This window comes from Callionymus lyra, chromosome 12 (genome assembly GCF_982586985.1).
Source record: "Callionymus lyra chromosome 12, fCalLyr1.hap1.1, whole genome shotgun sequence".
Lineage (NCBI taxonomy): Eukaryota > Metazoa > Chordata > Actinopteri > Syngnathiformes > Callionymidae > Callionymus > Callionymus lyra.
The window spans coordinates 2,527,612-2,539,639 of NC_141829.1; the positions used below are offsets into that span (position 1 = coordinate 2,527,612).

The following is a 12,028-nucleotide window of genomic DNA, read 5'->3' on the forward strand; positions in this document are numbered from 1 at the left end:
GTTCGTTTTTCGGAAACTTCACGTGAGATGTTGGTTCTTGTTGATGGTGTTTTGTACTCGACTCACAACTCAGTTTCTCTTTCATCGAAGACGTGTTTTCTTACTAAATCTCTCAGTAGATTAAAGTTAAAGTGACATTAGTGAAGACGAGCAAATGTTTTTAGGACTTTATTTTTCAACTATTCATCAAACGAGAGGCTGCTTTTGTTATTTTTTGTTGTTTATTATGACACTTTTTTGACATATTAATTTCTTTATTATCTTTATTTATTGTTTTAATGAAATCACATGAAGTAGTTGCTGTGATTGTCTGAAGTAAAAATGAACAAAAGAATAAAAGAATAAAAGAACAAAAGAATAAAAGAACAGAAGAATAAAGTCTGCTGAAGACACAGTGAAAGAGTTGCTGATGAAAACACTAAAGCATGCTGGGAGACCTGGACTCTGAAATGACCCAATAAATCGACTGAGTAACTTCACTCCTTTCTGCCTTTGGGACGAATCAGGCGGCTGCACCAGGGGATGCTGGGTAATGAGAGATTACGCCCCCCTGCTGTGCCGCCCTTCCTTCACCGTCCTCTGAACCGCCCTCACAGGACTCGTCTCCACACACTCGTACGACCGGGCCGAGGTCAAGCGCTCGGGTCTTATTGTTCCGACGCTGCCGGCGCCGTCTTCCTGGAGCAGCTGAGCAAGGCTCTGGTCTTCGGTGACGTCCACGGGTCTCCTCGCCCGAGGAGGACAATCTGTTCTGGTCCGGGCTCCTCTTCGCCCCGAGGCTCGCGGTCCCAGCAGGGGCCGCTGCTCAGATCTCATTTGCATACAGGAAATGAGAGTCATTACAGGAAGAAGGTCAGAGGAGGACGAGCGAGCGATGGTTCGTTGGGAGGGTGAACGTGTACGAACAGTTATTACACCTTTATTACAGTTTTAACACCAGGAGCGACTCGTTAACGATGTGTTTATTTACTTGTGACGAACATTTTAATATCAAGTCATTTCAAGAGAGAAATAGTTGAGATTAAACTGAAGGAACATCTACATGTGTCGAGTGAAGGTTTAAAACAACAGAATTAAAACATGTTTAATCACAATACTTAATTGAAAACAAGTATTAATAGTATTAATTACCAAGTGTTAATATCACAGTATTAATAGTATTCATTGTCAAGTATTAATATCACAGTATTAATAGTATTCATTATCAAGTATTAATATCACAGTATTAATAGTATTCATTATCAAGTGTTAATATCACAGTATTAATAGTATTCCTTATCAAGTATTAATATCACAGTATTAATAGTATTCATTATCAAGTATTAATATCACAGTATTAATAGTATTCATTATCAAGTATTAATATCACAGTATTAATAGTATTCATTATCAAGTGTTAATATCACAGTATTAATAGTATTCATTATCAGGTGTTAATATCACAGTATTAATAGTATTCATTATCAAGTATTAATATCACAGTATTAATAGTATTCATTATCAAGTATTAATATCACAGTATTAATAGTATTCCTTATCAAGTATTAATATCACAGTATTAATAGTATTCATTATCAAGTATTAATATCACAGTATTAATAGTATTCATTATCAAGTATTAATATCACAGTATTAATAGTATTCATTATCAAGTATTAATATCACAGTATTAATAGTATTCATTATCAAGTATTAATATCACAGTATTAATAGTATTCCTTATCAAGTATTAATATCACAGTATTAATAGTATTCATTATCAAGTATTAATATCACAGTATTAATAGTATTCATTATCAAGTATTAATATCACAGTATTAATAGTATTCATTATCAAGTGTTAATATCACAGTATTAATAGTATTCATTATCAGGTGTTAATATCACAGTATTAATAGTATTCATTATCAACTATTAATATCACAGTATTAATAGTATTTACTATCAAGTGTTAATATCACAGTATTAATAGTATTCATTATCAAGTATTAATATCACAGTATTAATAGTATTCATTATCAAGTATTAATATCACAGTATTAATAGTATTAATTATCAAGTGTTAATATCACATTATTAATAGTATTCATTATCAAGTATTAATATCACAGTATTAATAGTATTCATTATCAAGTGTTAATATCACAGTATTAATAGTATTCCTTATCAAGTATTAATATCACAGTATTAATAGTATTCATTATCAAGTATTAATATCACAGTATTAATAGTATTTACTATCAAGTGTTAATATCACATTATTAATAGTATTCATTATCAAGTATTAATATCACAGTATTAATAGTATTCATTATCAAGTGTTAATATCACAGTATTAATAGTATTCATTATCAAGTATTAATATCACAGTATTAATAGTATTCATTATCAAGTATTAATATCACAGTATTAATAGTATTCATTATCAAGTGTTAATATCACAGTATTAATAGTATTCATTATCAAGTATTAATATCACAGTATTAATAGTATTCATTATCAAGTATTAATATCACAGTATTAATAGTATTAATTATCAAGTGTTAATATCACAGTATTAATAGTATTTATTATCAAGTATTAATATCACAGTATTAATAGTATTCATTATCAAGTGTTAATATCACAGTATCAATAGTATTCATTATCAAGTATTAATATCACAGTATTAATAGTATTCATTATCAAGTGTTAATATCACAGTATTAATAGTATTCCTTATCAAGTATTAATATCACAGTATTAATAGTATTCATTATCAAGTATTAATATCACAGTATTAATAGTATTCATTATCAAGTGTTAATATCACAGTATTAATAGTATTCCTTATCAAGTATTAATATCACAGTATTAATAGTATTCATTATCAAGTATTAATATCACAGTATTAATAGTATTTATTATCAAGTATTAATATCACAGTATTAATAGTATTCATTATCAAGTATTAATATCACAGTATTAATAGTATTCATTATCAAGTGTTAATATCACAGTATTAATAGTATTCCTTATCAAGTATTAATATCACAGTATTAATAGTATTCATTATCAAGTATTAATATCACAGTATTAATAGTATTCATTATCAAGTATTAATATCACAGTATTAATAGTATTTATTATCAAGTATTAATATCACAGTATTAATAGTATTTATGATCAAGTATTAATATCACAGTATTAATAGTATTCATTATCAAGTATTAATATCACAGTATTAATAGTATTTATTATCAAGTATTAATATCACAGTATCAATAGTATTCATTATCAAGTATTAATATCACAGTATTAATAGTATTCATTATCAAGTATTAATATCACAGTATTAATAGTATTCATTATCAAGTATTAATATCACAGTATTAATAGTATTCATTATCAAGTACTAGTTGAGACAGTAAACTTTAGAATCAAACGTTGATAGAGTTAAAAACACATTCAAGGTAGAAACAAGTCGCTCATGGACTCATCGTTTGCTCTGGTCTGGCAGCAGCAGATGTTTGAGAAGAAGCTTCAGGCTGAAGATGATGTTGGCAGTGATGTGGGATCAGGTCAGGAGGTAATGGAGCGTGAAGACTTTAATTGTCCCCCTGACTCTAGAGTGGACTCGACTACAGCAGAACAAGATCCTTAACTGAGAGAAGATCTGAGTCTCTTCTTGAGCACGACCTTGAACTTTGAATCATCTCAACACGTTTGTATTTCTTGTTCCAGGAGCGTCAACGTCATGTGACCTTCAGCGTCTCCATGACCTTGACTCATGAACTTTATATGAAGACGATTGAAACGAGAAGAAAGTCGTTAATATTACGAAATTAATTAAAGTTATTAAAGGTTGAAAAAAGTAAAAGAAAGAAGCTTTAAAAATACACGATGTTACTTTTATACATGTTATAAGTGTAAATATATTTGTAAATATACATATATATATATATATATATGTGTAAATATATTTGTAAATATACTTGTAAATATATGTGTAAATATACGTGTAAATATATGTGTAAATACTGTATATGTGTAAATATACGTGTAAATATATATGTAAATATACGTGTAAATAAATGTGTAAATATATGTGTTAATATATGTGTAAATAAATGTGTAAATAAATGTGTAAATATATGTGTAAATATACGTGTAAATATATTTTTAAATATACGTGAAAATATATGTGTAAAATTATGTGTAAATAAATGTGTAAATATACGTGTAAATAAATGTGTAAATATATGTGTCGATATATGTGTAAATATACGTGTAAATAACTATGAAAATATATTTGTAAATAAATGTGTAAATATACCTGTAAATATATGTGTAAATATATGTGTCGATATATGTGTAAATATACGTGTAAATAAATATGAAAATATATTTGTAAATATACGTGTAAATATATGTGTAAATATATGTGTAAATAAATGTGTAAATGAATGTGTAAATATACGTGTAAATATATTTTTAAATATACTTGTAAATATACGTGTAAATATATGTGTAAATATACGTGTAAATATATGTGTAAATATACATGTAAATATACGTGTAAATATATGTGTAAAATTATGTGTAAATATATTTGTAAATATATGTGATACGTAAATACTGTATATGTGGTATTACTGGTATTATCTACAGATTGTTTCTCTGAATATATTTGTTTCAACCATTTCCAATTGTATTTTATTTTCATGCATAAATATACATAATAAAAGGTAATACTTCACGCGTGTCTGACTAGTTCCAGAGAAGATCGAGGACACTTTGATGATGTTCTTCTCATGGACGCGTCGTTATCTCCAGAGCAGCAGAGAGAGACTCAGACGACGAGAAGCAATTATGTGTTTTTTAAGAAAGGTCAAGATGTGACCCCGAGCGAGTCGCAGTGGTCAGTGTGTGGAGAGGCGTGCAGGCGTGGAGCGACACACACTCACTTCAACATCACTCTTTGTCCCGACATCCAATTAAAAGTCTCATTACTAGCGTGAAGGAATAATGGAAACGATGAGATCAGCAGGATAATGGAAGCAGGAACGACGCAGAAAAACCAGGAAATCCATTAAATTACAAACGACTGTTGAAGAAGCGACAGAATCACGAGTCGTTTGGTTGTGAGTTTAGTTCTTCTTACACTTGACTCTTAACTCACTGATGGTGTGAGTTTACACTTTAACTATTGTCTTCATTCTACTGGTAATGACGTAGTTTTGATGACTGACAGCTGCTCGTCATGAAACTTGAGTCACGTGACTCGTCCATCAAATCATGTCCAACATAATGAACTAATGTAGTAAACAATGAATGAACACATGTTTGATCTTCATCTTCATCATCATCTTTATCATCATCATCTTCATCATCATTTTCATCAGCATCTTCATCATCATCTTCGTCTTCATCATCATCTTCGTCTTCATCTTCATCACCTTCATCATCTTTATCTTCATCATCTTCATCATCATCATCTTCATCATCATCATCATCATCATCATCATCTTCATCATCATCATCATCATCATCTTTATCTTCATCTCCATCTCCATCTTCATCTTCATCATCATTTTCATCAGCATCATTATCTTCGTCTTCATCTTCATCATCATTTTCATCAGCATCATTATCTTCGTCTTCAACTTCACCTTTATCTTCATCTTCATCTTCATCATCATTTTCATCAGCATCATCATCTTCGTCTTCATCTTCATCTTCACCTTTATCTTCATCTTCATCTTTATCATCATCATCTTCATCATCATCTTCGTCTTCATCTTCATCTTCAACTTCATCTTCATCATCATTTTCATCAGCATCATCATCTTTATCTTCATCTTCATTTTCATCAGCATCATCATCTTCATCTTCATCATCTTCGTCTTCATCTTCATCAGCATCATCATCTTCATCATCATCTTCGTATTAATCTTCATCTTCATCATCATTTTCATCAGCATCATCATCTTCATCTTCATCATCATTTTCATCAGCATCATCATCTTTATCTTCATCTTCATTTTCATCAGCATCATCATCTTCATCAACTTCGTCTTCATCTTCATCATCATTTTCATCAGCATCATCATCTTCATCATCATCATCATCATCATCATCATCATCTTCGTCTTCATCTTCATCTTCATCATCATTTTCATCAGCATCATCATCTTCATCATCATTTTCATCAGCATCATCATCTTCATCTTCATCTTCATCTTCATTTTCATCAGCATCATCATCTTCATCATCATCGGCATCATCATCTTCATCTTCATCTTCATCATCATCTTTTCTCCATTTTCATCAACTCTTCATCTTCATCTTCATCTTTATCTCCATCACCTTCATCAACGTTCTTCACTAAACTCTTCATCCTCTTCATCTTCCTCACAGATTAACTGGAGCAGGTGTTCTATCAAAAACCCTCTCAGGGACGAGAGATGATGAAGAAGAAGAAAAAAGTGCTGACGCTTCTCTCTTGTTAATCTTCTCGCACCTGCTCGAGACATAATGACGTGAAGATAGATTCGTCTCCAAACACTCGCCATTCAAGGTGACGTCACGTCATTCTTCTGGAGCCTCCCGTCCCTGGAGACTCAGATCTGGGACACCTCGATGATGGACCATCCAGGGGAGTCACGAGACTCATGATCGTCTGCGACCTGTGACGTCATCGACCTGCGACTCTCCAGTCTGTCAACTTCCTCTGAGAGACACTAGATGGAGACCAACACTGTCCTGAAGCATCTCCTCGTCTCTGACGTCATCACGCCCGTCAACACTCACGCGCTCTGACTCAACGACAAACTTATTGATTGTATTGATTATATTTCGAATTATTGAGGAAACATCGAGGATAATTCAGAGAAAAAAAAATCACTTTCTATTAAAAATAACTTTCAGTTATTTAAGTTTCAGTTTCAACACAAACACGTGATCATGAGTCTCATCATTTAATCATGATTTTGTCTGATATTAAAGTTTTGTTTTTATTTTCGCTCAATCAATAAAAATATCGAGGTTATCGATCAGAGACGTGAACGAGGATGAGTGCGAATTCCAGCCAGCAGGGGGCGATAGTGGACAGAAAAGTTATGAGACGATGGTTTTTAAAAAGATAAACGTTGATGTTGAGATATTATTATTCAAGAAAAACTACTTGTTTTTGTTCTATAAATATATTTATTTGTAAAATAAATAACTTTGGAAAAATAATTTCTTTTAAACTGATTCTTCTGCTATGATTTATTTTATTAGTTTCTAACAGTGTGTCTCTGTGCAAACACGTCCATGACACTCAAAACATTGCAGGAGCCAAGTTCTTAAGCAGCACCTTTCGCACATATTTACATTTTTTAATTTTTTGGTATTCATTTAAAGATTAACTTTACCATCAACTCAGCAAATATCATTGTTCGTTTGTATTAAACTGGCACTCATTTAATGACTTTATATAATTGAGTACAATAATAATTATAACAATAAAAATAACAATAATAATAACACATTTAACTTTAAGGGACCTTTAATTACTGATAACGACACTTTTCCAGTTAAAACAACGTAATAACTTTAATAAATATACATTCACACATAAATGCTGAAGTAAAACACTTTAATGATTCATCAGAATATTGATCCTGTGAATCTATAATTAATTGAAAACAACCTTCAATGTCAGACAAACGTTTTAATGAAGGTTGAACAATAAATCTATTGATTATGATTCAAATGAAGTTAAGATAAATAAAAACTTGGCCGTAATAATAATATGAAACAATTTATTTATAAAGATAAAAAAATCTTCAGCAGGTCAATATATGTTTTAATAAAATGTTTAAAAAGATGATCAATCATATTTAAATGTAGTAAAAGTTAACTATAGTCACGACAACAATCGCGGTCACATGAAAACAACGTTTTTCTTTTTGTTCTTTTATTTTATTTTATTTTATTTTATTTTATTTTATTTTATTTTATTTTATTTTATTTTATTTTATTTTATTTTATTTTATTGACACAAGGTTGAAATAATGCATAATTTAATCGTGTTCCCAACAAACTCAAATCTTCAAACCCACACGTGAGAAGATGTCAACAGGACTGAAGTTCTTCTCTCTGGTGGGCGTGAGTGTTTCTCGCCAACTCCCCCAAAACAAGCAGCAGAGGAAGGAAGGTCTCTGGCACCAGAGGGACTGAGGAACTTGTCAAAGAGTTTCTTCGCTCCTGCGGGACATATCGACTCATATTTGTGGCCCCTGGTCGCGCGCGCAGCGGGAGGCGCTTTGTGGTCTTTCACGCACCGACATGACTATTGTGGGACCCTCAGCTTATATGGACCCGAGGAGCCACCAGTGAGCGCCAGAGCTTCTCGTCCTCAGAGCTGGAGCTTCTCGTCCTCAGAGCTGCTGGAGCTTCTTCTCGTCCTCAGAGCTGAAGCTTCTCGTCCTCAGAGCTGGACCTTCTTCTCGTCCTCAGAGCTGAAGCTTCTCGTCCTCAGAGCTGGACCTTCTCCTCGTCCTCAGAGCTGGACCTTCTCCTCGTCCTCAGAGCTGGACCTTCTGTCGCCATGAGTTGCCTGGACGTGATGTACCAGCAGAGCTATGGAGCCCATTACCTTCCTGAAGCCTACAGAGCCTCTTACGTCAGCCAGCAACAGGTGAGTCCAGCTCAGGTTTAACAAATCATTGTTTATTTTATTTAGAAATGATTCGATGTTTTTTTCATTAATGACGATCATTTTAAAACGATTTTAAACTTTAATTAAATAATGATATAATAATAACATCAGATCGTGAATTATTGATATCGTTCCTGAAACGACAAAGTTTGACTTAAAGTCAAAAGTTTAAAATAAAAAAGTGAATTTACAACAAGTTTTTTAAGGTAAATGTGTTTTATTATAAGTTTACGAGGCTTTAATGAAGAAACAATGTATTTTTATCTGATACTCACAACTATATTTGACTAACAATTCAGTTTTACCTTTAAAAATATAAAAGTTTGAAAACAATGTAAAGCAAAATAGCAACAAAAATAAAAGTTTGAAAACAATGTAAAGCAAAATAGCAACAAAAATAAAAGTCTGAAAACAATGTAAAGCAAAACAGCGACAAAAACAAAAGTTTGACTTCACAACAACATGTAAAGTATTTTAACCACAAGATAAATAAACATTATTGATGAAAGTTCTCATAACTTCGTTTCTTCTGCCTCTGAGGCGACTCCTGAACCTTGGTTCTGAATGAAGTAAATTCCGCTCCGTGATCTTCATTCATCTCAGGTCAAGCCTAATGACATCACACCATCCATCTTGATGATGTCATGACAGTCAGGAATGTCGAGCTCATGATTCCGAGCCGCGAGCGAATGTTTGACTGACGTCCTGTCGTGTTGCAGCGGAAACTGAGCAGCAAGATGCAGAACTGTCTGGTCCAGCAGCAGCAGCAGGTCCGAGGGTCCGCGACCCGGGACCAGCGCTCGGGTCCAGAGGCTCCGGCGGACCAGAAGGACGCGTCCCAGCCGGCCGGGGCCGAGTACTTGAGCTCCCGCTGTGTACTGTTCACGTACTTCCACGGAGAGATCGGAGACGAGGTGGACGAGCATTTCTCCAGAGCTCTGAGTCAGACCAGCTTCAGAGAGACCCCCAGACCCCCCAGACTGACCCCGGAGTCCAGCTCTGCCGGGTCATGGAAAGGTAACGAAGTCCAACCTCAGATGATTCATTTCATGTTAGTGTCAGATATTGATTCGTTCATGTATCAATAGATGTTTGATTGATGTTTTTTAATATCAGTTGTTTTATATTATATATATATTTTCTGTTCATGTTTCAATAACGTTTAACTCGATTTTAACATACAAATATTCACGGCGTTAATTTTTCTGTAGCGATTACGTTTCCTTACACTTAAATTAAATGGCAGCAGTTATTACGTCCTCCACAGCTAAAGTAAGAATTATAACTGAGGACGAGAGGATACAGTGAGTCCAGCAGCTTTTAAAGCTGATGTTTGGACATATTTTGGTTTGAAAACAAATGAAAGTAGTTACAACTTCGTCAAGAGTCATGTGGTCTGTAAATACTACAACACCAGAGTCAAGTACTGGACAATACTACACATATATACTTGTTACTACAGTATCACAACACCAGAGTCAAGTACTGGACAATACTACACATATATACTTGTTACTACAGTATCACAACACCAGAGTCAAGTACTGGACAATACTACACATATATACTTGTTACTACACCATCACAACACCAGAGTCAAGTACTGGACAATACTACACATATATACTTGTTACTACAGTATCACAACACCAGAGTCAAGTACTGGACAATACTACACATATATACTTGTTACTACACCATCACAACACCAGAGTCAAGTACTGGACAATACTACACATATATACTTGTTACTACAGTATCACAACACCAGAGTCAAGTACTGGACAATACTACACATATATACTTGTTACTACAGTATCACAACACCAGAGTCAAGTACTGGACAATACTACACATATATACTTGTTACTACAGTATCACAACACCAGAGTCAAGTACTGGACAATACTACACATATATACTTGTTACTACACTATCACAACACCAGAGTCAAGTACTGGACAATACTACACATATATATACTTGTTACTACACTATCACAACACCAGAGTCAATTACTGTACAATACTACACATATATACTTGTTACTACACTATCACAACGCCAGAGTCAAGAACTGGACAATACTACACATATATACTTGTTACTACACTATCACTATATGTGTACTTGTATTGTGATACTATCAACACAGTCCATGTTTAACTCATCCTTGTGTTTTCCGGACATTCCAGATGTTTCTCCTGAAGGTCACGGCTCAGTCTGGAGCTCATACTCGTCGCCTCCCGGACCCTCGGCTCATCCAGACTTCTGTCCAAGCCCGGTCTCCCACGCAGATGGTCCGATCTGGGCCGGACACGTGCTCTCCCAGGCCGGCCTCCCTCCTCTGGCCTCCATCCCGGACAGCTGGACCTACAACCTGAACTCTCAGAGCGGTTACCCCGGCGTGCACGAGGTCTACCACCCGCACCCCATCCACACCCGCCACCACCCCATGTTCCACTCGTACCCGCCCCACAGCTCGGCGCTGGAGGCCCGCTTCAGCCCACTCCTGCTGCCCGGCGTCAGGAGTCAGAACAGCACCGGCAGCTCGCCACACAGCGAGGGCGTCAAGACGGAGATGGACCCGAGTCGAGGCAGCCCGACCACGTCCGTCAGCTGGACCCCCTCACCCCTGCACGGGTCCCTGGACGTCTACGACTCGGGGACTTGTGACCCGAACACTCATCGAACCCACTCCAGTCGTTTCACGTTCAACAACTGAGTCTCTTCAGCCGTGGAACACACCAGAGCGAAGGCGAGTTCTGGTTCTGAGTTCTGGTTCTGAGTTCTGGTTCTGAGTTCTGGTTCTGAGTTCTGGTTCTGAGTTCTGGTTCTGAGTTCTGGTTCTGAGTTCTGGTTCTGAGTTCTGGTTCTGAGTTCTGGTTCTGAGTTCTGGTCTGGTTTTCTGGACCCGCCTCCACGTGGACCTGCAGCAGCAAGACTGACGGACTCATGAGTCAAAGAGGTTCTGTTTCAAGAGCTTCATTTTGATGTTTTGTACAGTGAATGTTTGTGAATGTGGTTGAACTGTTGCAGTACGAGTCGAACATGTTGTTTCTGTTCTGTGTCCAAAGATAAATTAAAAAAACTCAATCAATCCTTAAAGACTTTTTTCCATCGGTTCAGAAATTCTTAGTTTGTTCCGAGGTTTACTCTCGTCTCCTGAAACACTTTTAGATTTAAAATCAGAGGTTGAAGGTTCAACTCTGTCGTCATGAATCATCTCGACATGTTCACTCGTCCGATGTTAACAGAGATAAAAACACATTTAAGGTCTTGAACGTCACATGTTGATGACATCACAGCTGCATAAAGAGTCCAGAAGGTTCCGAAGAGAAG

The 12,028-nt window shown here is 35.0% G+C and overlaps 1 protein-coding gene across 1 annotated transcript; it reads left to right on the plus strand.

Moving 5' to 3' along the window:
- The first annotated feature begins 8,209 nt into the window (after positions 1-8,209).
- vgll3 (vestigial-like family member 3) lies at positions 8,210-11,782 on the plus strand. The gene is made up of 3 exons (XM_087804205.1): positions 8,210-8,665; positions 9,406-9,703; positions 10,882-11,782. Exons 1-3 carry the CDS (start codon positions 8,576-8,578, stop codon positions 11,409-11,411), a joined length of 918 nt encoding a protein of 305 aa, XP_087660331.1. The 5' UTR covers positions 8,210-8,575; the 3' UTR covers positions 11,412-11,782.
- Positions 11,783-12,028: the final 246 nt, after the last annotated feature.

Coding starts and splice junctions, on each gene's coding strand:
- vgll3 (XM_087804205.1), top strand. CDS start 8,576: ATGAGTTGCCTGGACGTGATGTACCAGCAGAGCTATGGAGCCCATTAC. Junction 8,666..9,405: donor CTTACGTCAGCCAGCAACAG/GTGAGTCCAGCT, acceptor GTCGTGTTGCAG/CGGAAACTGAGCAGCAAGAT. Junction 9,704..10,881: donor CTCTGCCGGGTCATGGAAAG/GTAACGAAGTCC, acceptor CGGACATTCCAG/ATGTTTCTCCTGAAGGTCAC.